Raw genomic sequence first — 14,335 nt, forward strand, 5'->3', positions numbered from 1 at the left:
TCTTCTAAATTTTCAGGTAATTCTTGGCAGAATTTGATCTGTATGTTAACACTGAAAAAGAACGAGAAAAGTGCTTGAATGTTGCAAGTCCTTAGAGATTTATCTAATTGACCCTTAGTGAAAATGTACTGTGCCTTATATTGTTATTGCTTTCTTTGCCTCTTTTTTATTGTTATTTAATGTTTTGTGTTGTTTATTTTTCTCGTATTACATTGCTGTCCATACATTTTCCTGATAATCCATATGTTTGTAAATCTCACAAAAGAATTCAGAAATAAATAAGTTAATTAATGAATCAATCAGGCAGACGAAAATACAGCACACTGAGAACAGTACCTGTGTTTACATGTTTTCTTGAATAAAAACAAAGACAGTACATTGCATTCATGCAGCATCCTTATATTAAAATAGGGATTTCGATGTTCAATTTCAACAATTTCTTATAGTAATGGGTGTTTACAAAAGCAGTTTGTTTTTATTTACATTTTTACATGCAATATTTAAGTCTTTTTTTTTTACGTTTCCTACATTTAGGGCAGTGTTAATGTTGCTGTAGCTTACAATAACATTAAGCATACATTTTAGGAATTAAAAAATAAAGTATTGTTTTAATGAACACGATCGAGGCCTAACTTCACTGCATTTTAATGTCGGTCATTATGGTGGAAGTATAGGTGGGGGTGGGGGGGGGATTTGACCCACTGATCTATATTACGACATTAATTATCAATTTCCTCGCTCGTGCGTCCCATTGAAATCGCAGTCTTTTTTCCCCACGTAACAATTAAAATAACGCACGTACTGCCTTTATTTTTAGTCAGGCAGATCAACGTGCCCCTGTGCTTCAAAGCAATATTAGCCGCGCCCATGTCACATGCTCGACAGTTCTTGACCAATCAGGGAGCGGCAACGGACAACTTAACCCCCCCACCGCTACCCCACCCCCCTCCGCCCGCCCCTCGCAGGTGGTGATGTGTAGTAGAGTTCTCGCAAGTGGATCAGCACCAGACGAGTGGTCGCCGCCCGGACCCGTGCGCGTTTGTTTGTTATTAATTGTTCCATTTCCGGGTTGCACCATGGCGCCGTCTATCACTCGCCTGTGCCGCAGTGTGGCTCTCTCGACGTGGCTCGTCTCCTCCCTGTGCTCCGTGCACCTGTTGTGCTTGGACTTCACCGTGGCCGAGAAGGAGGAGTGGTACACGGCCTTCGTCAACATCACCTACCTGGACCCGCTCACCGCCAGGCCGCGCAGCGACAAGAGCGAGTGCGGCCGCTACGGCGAGCACTCGCCCAAGAGGGAAGCCCGGGGGCTGGTGTTTGCTCCGTCGCTGCCGCAGGACCGACAGATGTGCGAGCCGGCCGCCCGCTTCCCGCCGATGTCGCGCTCCGCCGCTGCCTGGGTGGCGCTGGTGGCCGCGGGGAACTGCACGTACCGCGAGAAGATCCGGAACGCGGCCGGCTACAACGCCTCGGCGGTGGTCGTGTACAATGTGGGCTCCAGTGGTACCAATGACACCATCACCATGCCCCACTCTGGTGAGACCAACACACACACACACACGCAGACTTTTTTTTCACGAGTTTTGCATCCTGCTCCAGCTTTCAATGAAAATATAATACTGTACAATATAGCCGCATTTTTTTTAGACTGTGGAACTTGTACATGGCTGTTAGCTGATGGCTCACCTTTCACGATCTTTAACTCTCTTAACGGAACGTGTTTGAGCACTGTCTAAATAGGAATCGGTGTCAAGTAAGTATGATGAAGTGATGGATCCACGTAGTCGCGGTTCAGCAGTTGCAAATTCTTATCTTTTTTTTTTTAAACCTTCATTATTCGCAGGACAACTCATGTTTTCTGCCTTCGTGCTTATCTTGTGCCAATGAATAAGTTGAAGTGAGTTGAGGAGCTTCATTTGGACCAACGTAGTCATTTGCGGCCATCTTGGTGCCAGGGAACTATGTTGAAATGAGCCATGGAACTTTATCGTCAAACTATGAAGAGCTTCATTTTGACAATAGTAGAGCTTTGCCGCCACCTTGTGACACCATGGCTATTAAATGAAAAACTCACCTAGTCGCTTTTTTTTTTTTTTTTTTTACTGATCTTGAGCAATCTTGGTGCCTGTGCTTGATTTAGACTCAAGTAGTGCTTTCCTGCCATCTTCTAGCATCTACAGGCAACTATATAAACTTTTTACAAGGACGTCAATTACTTACAGATTTTTGCTCTTTGTGTCGAGGCTCAGTCTCTATCCCCCACGGATTGCCCTGGAACCTGCATCTTCCTATTTTTGTAAAGTCGCGACCCATTTTCCAGAAGTTTTAAATTTTTAATGTGTTTTAAGATTTAAAACACAGTTTCAAGTAACTCCCGACAGACTGCCTAAAACATATTGCTAGCTATGGCGTACGCTAGCTAAAGTTAAAAGCTAAAAACAGCGGAAAGGTTTTAAAGGAACCAGTGAAAGTACACAAAACTCCCAAATCATTTTAATGGGTGTGCCAAAAAGTCTATTCTCATAAGAATCGCGGTTCGCTCATTTAGTACGATTCAGAATCGATTTAAAATGTCCCAAAATAAATTTTATTTAAATTATTTTAAACTGTCTTCCCTTTTTTGTGTGTGCCTTTATTGTGAGTGCTGTTCATGTTGTACCCGATTTGGCCACTTAGGGGCAGTGTGGTTCCATGCGGTCTGATACACTGTTAAGTTGGAGCCACATTAGAGAGTAGAAGGAAAAAGTCACGATCAAGTTATTCCAATAAAAGTTGTTTTTTTTTTGCAGCGTGGAGCCGTGCTTTTGAGTGATAAAAGTGCCGCGAGTAGAGCGCTAATTAGCATTAGCGAGTCAGACTGGAGTAGATCATTACGATTCCTTGATTTAAAGCGAAAATCGTCAATCAAATAATTTTGAATCAAAAATCGTTCCGAATCAAAAATCGATTCTCAATCGAATCGCACACCCAAAAATCGGAATCGAATCGTAAGACATTCAAAGATTCCCACCCCTAATTTTGATACACCTGCACCAAGTTTTCTAGCTGTAAATATTGTGCCAGTATGTTGCTAGTTTTCATGAAGGCGTGGCTGCCTGCCACCAGAATAAAACTGCCAGAATGCCTCCAGCCTTTTTTGACAAGATCCGCTTGGAAATGCGTGACTCCTTTTTGGCAAATTGTCAGAAAACTCAAGAAGATTTATCATGGACGTCCATCATTTTTGCCAATGAATCCTGGAGTGGTTTCAGGAATGATTAACGCCTCCAGCAGTATTTGGTCGTCCATGACAACAAAATAAATACTAAAGCATGGCAACGTGGGACCAGCCCAACAAAAACTACACCTGCACCGAAGCACTTAATTGTTCCAAGATATAGATTTTTTTCTAGACCTCGGCTTCCTTGAATCAAAGAGGTGGAGCAAGGCTGGTGGTGATGTCACCGCTGGCAGACAGACGAGGAAAGCGATGTAGAGCGCGTCGACCGGTGTTTTAGACCCGACGCGGGGCTGCCAAATAAAGAGCGGAACACTTTCTGAGCACTGAGCCAATGCAGCTGGGCTGTAAACAAAACAAAAAAAAAAAGTACTCGGGATGGGTTTAACCCTTTCATGTCTCGACCAACTTTTACTCAGCCAAGGCACATCATTTTTTTGGGACTTGCGAGTGCAGACTTGCTGTATGGTAATGGGGGCGAAGTCAATTCAACTCACTTGACAATAAGCAGAAATTTGGCAAAGTCATTAAAAAAGAGACCTCAAGCTGTTTAATGCCACTCCCAGTTGAACTTTTCTGTCCAAAAACATGAAACAAAGACCCTTAATCGTTGCTATGTCATTTTCCGTGGACAGCAAGTGGCAAAATGGCCGCCCCCTGAGATGAATAAAAACGGATGGATGTTGCTGCTTAAAGTCAACCAAAACTGTAAAATGAATTAAAAAAAAATTTAAGCAGCAAAATCCACTTTTTTATCCATCTGGCTGCGGCGGCCATTTTGCCACAAAATGACATCACAGTTGCTCAGGGCCCAGCTGCCCAAGTAACACTAACAACCAATCATAGCGCACCAATTTTCGGAGTTTGGTCATGTGACATCTACAAGCTGAGCCGTGATTGGTTGTTATCTGAGCCCCGTGCAGCTGTGATGTCATTTTCAGTCAACAGCAAGTGACAAAATGGCCGCCACATTTGACTGATAAAAAATGGGTGGATTTTGGTGCTTATTTCAATTTCTAAAAACACAATATTAACTCATTCACTGCCATTGACGGCTGTAGACGTCAAAAATTCATTTGAACAATTAGTTAAACGTTTTTTTCCCCACTTTTGCTAACAAGAGTATGAAAACCTAGATTTTTTTTTTATTGTACATTCAGAACAAATATAAAATTTGTGATTAAACGTAATTGATTACAAATACAAATTTTAATCGCCTGACGCCCCTAATTAAATTTTTTTAAATTAAAAATAAGGGGCAGCAGACTATTAAGATTTGTATTCGTATAGTTGAGTCACGATCAATCACAATTTTTTTATCTGTTATAAATGTACAATACATTATTTTTTTAGGTTTTCATGAAAAATTAAATGGGGAAAAAAAAAAGTTAAACTAATAGAAATAGTTCACATGAATTTTTGACGTCTATAGTCGTCAATGGCAGTGAATGAGTTAATGTTTATACTAGCGTGAGCGCACAGAAGATATTGACCAGAAAAAATTTGACTTGCCTCGCACCAGTGTTAAAAAATACAAATAAAATCATAAATGTGTAGGACAAGTGGATGTAAATATCTGTCAACCGACTGTTGGCAACGCTGCCAAACATACGGATGCTACTTAAGCAAATCTGCTTATTTGCCTACATGGCAGCGTCAACCATCTGTCATTGTCATACCAAGAGGTGACAGTTAGCCGGCTGAGCGTAACCGCGTCGGCGTCAACGCGGCGACCGTCATCTTCCTATCCAAACGCCTCGCACGTGTTATCTGAGAACGCCGTGTGTTTAGTTTGTTTGTACGCTGGAGGACTTTGTGTTTTAATAGACAGCAGCAACAATTAGGCTTTTAATTCATTAGTTTGACTGCGAGCGCACGGTTGGCTGACTTTTAGTAGTTACATAAATGGATTTATGCAGCAGGGCGGCGCAACGAGTGGTGGGAATGTTAGCAGATGTGCACCGGTGGCGCTTGGATGACGGAGGGAGGCGTGTTTTGTTGTCTGAGAGGTTCAGAAGTCGCCCCTGGGAGTTGCCATGACTTCATCGAGGTCGCGCAGGGAATATGATGTGCCGCCACGCTTTTGAATCAAGTCCCTGAAAACACACGACTCGTTATTCTCATGTGGCGAGGGAACAGTCGAGGTTCCATGCGTTACGGATTATCCAACCTGCGTAGAACTTTTTTTTTTCTCTCCCAAAAATGTCGTAAAGGACTAGCAAGTTGATTATTTGGTCGCAAATCCGGGTCCAGAAAGTAAAAACACTGCCACAGTTTGGCTTTAGCCCAAAGTACTAGCTAGCTAGCTAGCTCCCTAGCAGGTAAACAAACACCCGGGGAGCTAGCTAGCTAGCACTTGGGGCTAAAGCCAAACTGTGGCAGGGTTTTTACTTTCTGGACCTGGATAGTCAAACTTAAACGTTTCTTGACAATAACGTGTTTATATGTGACCTCACGAGTCTAAACATGACATTCTGATGAACTCATTCACTGCCATTGGCAGTTATAGACGTCAAAAATGTATTTTAACTCTTTCTATTAGTTTAACATTTGTTTCCACTTTTGTTAACAAGAGTATGGAAACCTAGAATTTTTTATTGTACATTTAGAACAGATAGTTAACTCAAGTCATGCAATTAATTACGATTTTAATTGCCCGACCCTCCTAATTTTTAATTGTAATTAATCGCATGGCTTCAATAGTCAACTCACGATTAATCATAAATGTGAAATCTGTTCTAAATGTACAATGAGAAATGTTTTTTAGGTTTTCATACTCTTGTTAACAAAAAAATACATATTTTAACTAATAGAAATAGTTAAAATTAATTTTTGACGTCAATGGCAGTGAATGAGTTAATATTACATTTGTGGAATATGTGTTATATATGTGCCGTTTTTATCCATCTCAATGGGCGGCCATTTTGCCACTTGCTGTCGACTAAAGATGACATCTACTTTGAGCCATCAATCAGATAATTTTTTTTTTAAATAAAATAAAAATTCACCACTTTAATCCAAAAACATTATTTCAAATTGGCACTGTAGAAAACATACGCAAAGATGAATTATTCAGTTACTGCTTTGGTCTTTGTAACCTGTCAAGAAATCTGAATTTTTTTAAAATAGCTTTTCAAAGCAAAAGCTGATGTTTGCAAATGTGTTATTTTGAGAAAAATAAACTGTTTGTTTTTAGGGAGGACGTCAGAAATCAGAGAATATTTATTGTTGCAAGAAATTCAACAGTTCATTGACTTAATATATTAGGGCATGGATTTCCGATATTTGGCAGAATAAAATAAAATAAAACCAATGAATTTAAAAATATGCAATTGATAAAAAAAAAAAAAAAATTATCCCTTAACACTTACAATACTAAAGATATGAATTACAAACAGAACATTTGACTGTTGTGTGTAAATTTTCAACACAAAAAAATCGGCAAAAATCAGCTGATTTTTGGAGGAAATGTTTAAATGTCACTATTTTTGTCTTATGCTCTAAAGCGTTCAATTGTCAGCTTCTCCGCGTTAGAATCCGTTATGTGCAAAGTGTCTCAGAAATTACATTCAACCTGAGTCTTAACTCTTTGACTGCCAAAAACGTTAAATAACGTTTAGTAAAATCCTATGGAGGAGTGCCAAAGAAAGACGTTTGTTTCAAAACAGAGGTGAAACTAACCATTTTCTATTGTTGATTACTGAAAAACGGAATAAGGTAGAAACAAACTTTTTTTTCTGATGAAAGATGAGAGTCCACTCTTTCATTTGGTAGTATGTGTGTTTCCATAGTCAGAGTTAATTGTTGATCACTCGGCACATCCCATCAAACATGGCTGTCCATTTCCACTAAAGCTGCCATTTTAGTTATATTCTACAGAAACATTCACAATTAGGCCAGTTTGCAAATGTTGCTGAAGATTAGTATCAATAAAGTTGAATGGAGTTGCCGTTTCCCTCATGTGCGCAGGTACAGGCGACATAGTGGCCATCATGATCCCGGAGCACAAAGGTCGTGAGATCATGGCACTGCTGGAGCAGAAGGTCGCCGTCACCTTGCACATCACTGTAGGGACGCGCAACCTGCAGAAGTATGTGAGCAGAACGTCGGTAGTGTTTGTCTCCATCTCCTTCATCATTCTCATGATAATCTCCCTCGCCTGGCTTGTCTTCTACTATATCCAGAGATTCCGCTATGCTAATGCACGAGACCGCAACCAGGTATGGCTTCAGCTCTTTTTTTTAACTTTTTTTTATTATTATTATTATCTCTTTTGACTGCCAAAAACGTTAAATAACGTTTAGTAAAATCCTATGGAGGAGTGCCAAAGACGTTAAAAGACGTTTGTTTCCAAACAGAGGTGAAACTAACCATTTTCAGCACATGTGATGTCATCATTAGTCGACGGCAAGATTTGTTTTAAAAGGTATCAATTGTTCATGAAAAATAATTAGGTTAACCAATTGATTCTGGATTTTTTTTTTTACTTTTTACTGCTGAAAATGGCTCAGTGAGTCAAGTATCCCTTTAACTCTTTGACTGCCAAAAACGTTAGTTTAGTAAAATCCTACGGAGGAGTGCCAAAGGCGTTAAAAGACGTTTGTTTCAAAACAGAGCATTTGGGTGAAACTAACCATTTTCTATTGTTGATTACTGAAAAACGGAATAAGGTAGAAACAAACTTTTTTTTTCTGATGAAAGATGAGCGTCCAATCTTTCATTTGGTAGTATGTGTGTTTCCATAGTCCAAACACATAATTTTCTGTGGACCTTGAAAGATCAGTCAAAAATGCTTAAATCGGCTGGCACCCACGGCATCCCTTTTCTGAAAACGTCTGGCAGTCAAAGAGTTATGTAAGTCCTCTGACGAGGGTCGCTCGCTCCGCTATAAAATGTGGTGGCCGGCTTTCCATGTTTCCTTCTGGGAGAGGCCGGAATTAGCTTGACAGCCGGCCGCCGCGAAAGCGGTCAACCATCAACCACAGCAAATAGCAAATCGTTGTTACATCACCGCCGCGTCTGTTATTGTAACATCTGCAGGGGCGGCGGCGGCGGCCATTGTTTGCTTTTTAACAAAAGTATAAACAAGTGGCGACTGCAGCATGTCCAATATATCGCCACCGTTTCATTTTTTTTTCTTTCTTTATTTATTTACAAGGCGTCTCGCTGCAAACTTGAGTTTACCCTGAGAGGAGAAATGAAAGATTAATTAAGATTTCAGTGAAGCTCCTAAATAACACATACATGGGAAATGAGGGAAGTGACAGTCTCCTCTAAAAAGTATCGCAACAGTGAGGCTAACTAAAGTGTTGCTGCAGACTGTTGATCAGCGGTGAGCAAAATATGGCTCGGGGGCCACGTACGGTCCGCTCCGTTCTTTAGTCAGACCCGCTTTACTTTATCAAGGGTTGATTTGTTGCATTGATGTACCGTGCTTTTGGTTTAATCTTTTTATTGTTTAATTTTTCACATGATGTATTGAAAATAATTAAATTACTGGTTAATTATAGTTAATTAATTAAATTATTAAAAGTATTATTAAAGTGAAGTAAATTAATTAATTAAAGCTGACGTTTGCAAATGTCTTATTTTGATTCAGCGCAAAAGGTAATTAATTAGGTTGCTTTCACGAAGGACTACAGAAATCAGAGAAAATTAGGGGCGTCAGGCAATTAAAAATTTGAATCGTAATTAATCACATGACTTCACTAGTTAACTCACGATTAATCACAAAATTTATATCTGTTCTAAATGTACAACAAAACAAATTCCTAGGTTTTCATACTCTTGTTAACAGAAGTGGAAAAAAATGTTAAACTAATAGAAATAGTTCAAATGAATTTTTGACATCGATAGCCGTCAATGGCAGTGAATTTAATAATCATGCCCAAAGATGTACATTATAAATTGAACCTACAGCTGTCGGCGTAAAAATATGATTTAACACTCAGTAATCTTCAGCAAAAACTAGGATGAGCTTGAAATGGGCTTACTTCCTGTTTTCGCGCTTCTTTAGTCGAATCCAGTGCCAAACTAAATCGCGTGCCACCATCTAGTGGCCATCAATGGAATAACATCCGAAATAAATGCAACGCAGAACCAAATAGTGTTATGAACTGTGCCTAAAAAAAAAATCCCTCCTGTACTTTTTTGCCGCGTCCCGCGTTGTGCCGGTGTCACACTTAAGAGTGTTCTGTTCCGGCCCGCAGAGACGCTTGGGGGACGCTGCCAAAAAAGCCATCAGCAAGCTTCCAGTACGGACCATTAAGAAAGGAGACAAGGTATGCAGCTGTTTTGTGACTTATTATTTATTTGCGCTCCACAACATGGATGCGATGGCTTTTCTTTTCTTTTTCTTTTTTCAGGAAACCGAGCGCGACTTTGACAGCTGCGCCGTGTGCATCGAGGCCTACAAGCCCAACGATGTTGTCAGGGTGTTACCTTGCAGGTGTGCTTTTTTTTTTGCAAATGGGACCACAAGCTCTGCGATATCGTAACTCACTGTCTGTTTTTCCAGACACGTGTTCCATAAGCACTGCGTGGACCCCTGGCTGCATGTTCACCAGACGTGTCCGATGTGTAAAATGAATATACTGAAGGCTTTGGGAATCTCGGTGAGTTCCGATTTAAAGGCGTTTCTCCCGGGCCTGCTTCACAGTCGTCGATGTTTGCCGTCTGTCCAGCTGAATGCGGACTGCTCCGACGAGTCGCCGCCGGACTACGAGATGTCGCCAGAGGGTCCGTCCGCCAACCCGGTCATCAGCGGGGCCAGCGAAATCACCGTCAACGAGAGCTCCGTGGCGCTGGAGCTGGTCGACAGGGCGCCCGAGCCGGCCCGGCTCAGTCACAACAGGGAGGTGGCGCCGCAGGCCGAGGAGAACTACATCATTTCCAGCAGTATGTTTTTTTTTTTGCAATGTGTGTATATATATATATATATATATATATATATATATATATATATAAAATATATATATATATATATATATATATATATATAGAGATATATAGATAGAGATATATATATATATATATATATATATATATATATATATATATATATATATATATATAATTATTAGGAGTGTCAGGCGATTCAATTTTTTAATTGTAATTAATTGCATGACTTCAGAAGTTAACACACGATTAATCGCAAATTTTATATCTATCCTAAAAAAAAAATTAACTATTAGTTATTATTATTAGGTATTACTCAAATTTTGTCAAAATTTAAATGATGTAATGTACTGTAAAAAACGAGTGTGGTATTGATTTGTGTTGAGGTCATTTTTCTGCCACTAGATGGCATTATTGCATTTGTAAGACGAGGGTGACTGCTCGGTTCATTTTTCTTTTCATATTAAGAGCTATCTAATCTTTAACATGAAGTAACTTGAAGGAAGTGAAATTGTGCACATTTTTATTATTGTAAAATACAACTTGACCTCAGTCTCCACAAATATATTATTATTATTAAATTTCCTTCTGCTAAATTTTCACGTGGACGTGTCTGCTGCGTTGCGCCTGGAATTCCCGCAGTACAGGCTTTCCAAGTTAGGGGCGGTCATTAATCACGCGTTAAAAAAAAATTGTGGCGTTAAATATAATATATATACAATATATGTAATAAAAAAAATAGTATAATATAAATATAGTAATTATATTACAGGCAAACCATAAACAAATGAAAACAGAGGGTTTTAGTCTGCAAACCGACTATTACTTCACACCCAAAATAGCCAAACGTGTTCCCCTTTCGTCAGGTGAGCACCAGCTGCCACTCAGCAGCGATTCCGACTTCTCCCTCAACGCGGTGAGCGGGCTGCAAGTGGACAACTTCCAATTCGGACCCGGCGCGGGACGGATTAAAGGTGGGAGTGTTGTGGAAAAGAAGGACGAGCAGGACGGGAGCCGAAGCACATGACTGTGAGGACACAAGGTTGTGAAAAGATCACACTCTGTCACCATCTACTGGATGTCTTTGTCCCTGCATCGATGGGCACTGTCCTCATTGCGGTATCCAGAGACATCCTCCACACTTTAACTCGTGCCCACACTTTCCCAATGAGACATCCAACCTTTTTGTCACAGCCGTAGGACACGTGGTGGTTTCAACACGCACACTTTTCATGGTGAATGTTTTTAAAACCCGCCCGCTTTTCCTGCCGTTAATTGCACAAAGGTTTCAACACTCAAACTTTTCCAGCACAACGAGCAGTACGCGACGCCATCAACACACTCGTACTTTATATCGCACCCGCGGGGGAGACGGACATCCACGTTAATCTTGGGGAAAGGTTTGTGGTCGGGCTGCTCTTATCATCGATTAATCTATCAATTATTTTGTTGATTAATCCATGAATCAGATTGTAAAAATATTTTTGACTAACATCCTTTTGTTAAAAAAAAAATCGGTACATTATTTCATATTGACAGTGCAGAAAAAGCACAAACAAATTCTGATTTGGTGATTTTTATTTTTATTTTAGAGGTACGATTTAACGATTAATTGATAAATTAACAACTTAATTTAACAGTACTCAAAACTAAAACAGTAACTCTCACCTGGGTACATTCTCAGATTTCTGCAATCCTCCATGAAAGCAGACTGATTATCTTTGTTGTTTTTTTTTTTCAAAATGAGACATTTGCAAACATCTGCTTTGATGTCATCAATCAAGATTTTTGACAGTTTTCTGATATTTTATGGGCCAAACCAGGAACTGACTAATGTTGGCGTATTTTTTTTGATTCACATAATGTCATGATTTTGAAAAACGGCATGAAAAATAACTCATTCACTCCCAGCCATTTTCACTGAAGCAACCACCTTCGCTCCCGACTGTTTTACTGGATTTTGACTGATTTTGCAAGGCCCACAGAATATTGTGTTCTGTTGCTTTTGCTAAAACATGGAACCTACCTAAAGAAAGATTCGTCTCTTCTTTCATCCGAAAAAAAAAGTATATTTCTAACTGTTTCCGTTTTGCAGCAATTAGGATTAGAATATAGCTAAGTTTCATCATTATTCACAAATCTATTTAGAATTGTGATTAAATTGGCTTTTTTTCAACATGGCCCTGCTTGATCTCTTTTGCTCTGCTGGCCGTTTTTGTAATAACTACCATTGCTTCAACCGTTCTCTGCGGTAGAAAAGCTGCATCAAAGCCTTCTAATTGCTATTGCATAGAAAAACATAAAGAAACGTATAAATACGTTTTTGGGAGCAAATGAGTTAAAATATTTTTTTTTCTACCTGATTCATCAATAAAATGACTTGCAGCCCTAATTGATTGGTCCGTAATATATCAGAAAGTAGACCAAAAAAATTGGTCATCGTAAAAAAAATATGTTTTCAAAAAGAACCAGTTTGCTTGGATTTTGACCATTTCAAGTTAAACGAGGTCTGTAATCAATTATAAAAAATAGTTGTCGATTACTTTGATAATCGGTAAGTTGTCGATGGATCATTGCACAAGACTGTAGAAATTTCCCAAGACTCTCCCCTCCAGTATGAAACATTATGTGAAATCCAAAAATAAGTTCTCTTCAGGATCACTGCCAGTTTTTTTGGGGGGGTTTGAATTTACAGCTGTGGATATTTGGCTCGACCCGCCGTCTCGCCTCCGCATGCTGACTCATCCTCTCGTATGGACAATTGTCGTTTTTTTTTTTTTTTGCACAAGTGATGTCAACCTTGAAGGTCAGGAGAAGAAACGCAGACCACGCGGCAAATGTCAAGTCCGTGCCGCGTGTCTCTGTCGTGGTCTTAAGGGAAACACAAGTGGACCAATCACAGGACGCCCTGCGTAACACTGTTTACTGTTGCCAAGTAGAAAATGCTGCATAATTGTGGACGTCGTGCCGGTCCAAATGTGTGTATTGATATTTAACATGGGTTGTACCCAGATGTTTACCTGAGGAATATTTAGAAGCTCTGTTGAATTTTTCTGTTATTGTTGGTCACCAAAATTTTAGACATGTTCATCCGGGTCAAAATGCTTGTAAATGGGGAACTTGAATATTTTTTGCAGATTCAGCCCCTGAAGCCAGTTTGATGTAGCTTGTAATGTACTCCTGCAGTTGAGTGAACAAACCCGCCGACTGATCTGTGAGGAAATCCGATGTTTGTAAATGAAGCCTCAAACACCAGCTTTGCTCGACGGTGGTGTTAGCCCGCTTACACTGGCCGCTTTTTCCTGCCTGTATCCCCTTGTTGGATCTCGGCGTAAAAGACGCTCCCGTCCTCGTTACGCATCTGTTTGTAAAGCTGTTGCACTTTATTCCTCGTTGAGTGCGAGACAATTTTAAAATCATCATTGATGCGGCACTCGTGCTTGCTTGTGGTATTTGATGCCTATTGGGGGACCAATATATTGCACACTAACACCATCGCTAATGTTAAATAGACGTGTGTATTCTGAGCAAAATATCCCTTGTCAACCTTGCACGTGTAAGCTTTGTGTTGGAATAAATTTCATCTTGTTTTTTATATTTTTTTGTTTATTTGTTTGCATATGACTCAAACTTAAACTGAGCAATTATAGCCTTTTTTTGGGGGAGGGGGGGGGGGTTAGCTTAGCACAGTGGTTCTCAACCTTTTTTCAGTGATGTACCTCATGTGAAAAAAAATTTCAGCCAAGTACCCCCTAACAGCGCAAAGCATTTTTGGGTTAAAAAAAAAAAAAAAAGAACAACAAAAGACTTAAAACAGAGTGCTGATTTATTAAACTTTAGAACCTTTCAAACTCAATTTGTATTTCTAATTATTTGTGTACATAAAAATAATCAAAGTAAAGTGTCCTCTCTTGGTATTATAGTAAACATCTATTCTCAAAAACAAATAATTAACTTAATTATAAATAAATATTTGTCCACAAAAAATAATCAACATAAAGCGTCCTCTTTGGGATCATAGAAGAGATTTGTTATAAAAATAAAAAATAAACTTAATTATTAATAAATATTTGTCCACAAAAAATAATCAACATAAACCGTCCTCTTTGGGATCATAGAAGACATTTGTTATAAAAATAAAAAATAAACTTAATTATTAATAAATAAATAAACATAAAGTGTCAGACCTGTCATATCATAGTAGAGATCTGTTATCAAAAA

At 39.4% G+C, this 14,335-nt stretch overlaps 1 protein-coding gene across 2 annotated transcripts; it reads left to right on the plus strand.

Moving 5' to 3' along the window:
* The first annotated feature begins 966 nt into the window (after positions 1 to 966).
* rnf150a (ring finger protein 150a) lies at positions 967 to 13,709 on the plus strand. Of its 2 annotated transcripts, XM_077571771.1 has the most exons (8): positions 967 to 1,536; positions 7,187 to 7,311; positions 7,402 to 7,437; positions 9,427 to 9,498; positions 9,583 to 9,665; positions 9,735 to 9,831; positions 9,901 to 10,114; positions 10,981 to 13,709. In XM_077571771.1, the coding sequence occupies exons 1-8, from the start codon at positions 972 to 974 to the stop codon at positions 11,139 to 11,141; spliced, it is 1,353 nt and encodes a 450-aa protein (XP_077427897.1). In that variant the 5' UTR covers positions 967 to 971; the 3' UTR covers positions 11,142 to 13,709. The 2 variants fall into 2 exon arrangements, with proteins under 2 accessions (XP_077427897.1, XP_077427896.1); XM_077571770.1 differs by having other exon boundaries at positions 7,187 to 7,437.
* Positions 13,710 to 14,335: the final 626 nt, after the last annotated feature.

The sequence above is a fragment of the Vanacampus margaritifer genome, chromosome 7, assembly GCF_051991255.1.
Source record: "Vanacampus margaritifer isolate UIUO_Vmar chromosome 7, RoL_Vmar_1.0, whole genome shotgun sequence".
In the NCBI taxonomy this organism is placed as follows: domain Eukaryota; kingdom Metazoa; phylum Chordata; class Actinopteri; order Syngnathiformes; family Syngnathidae; genus Vanacampus; species Vanacampus margaritifer.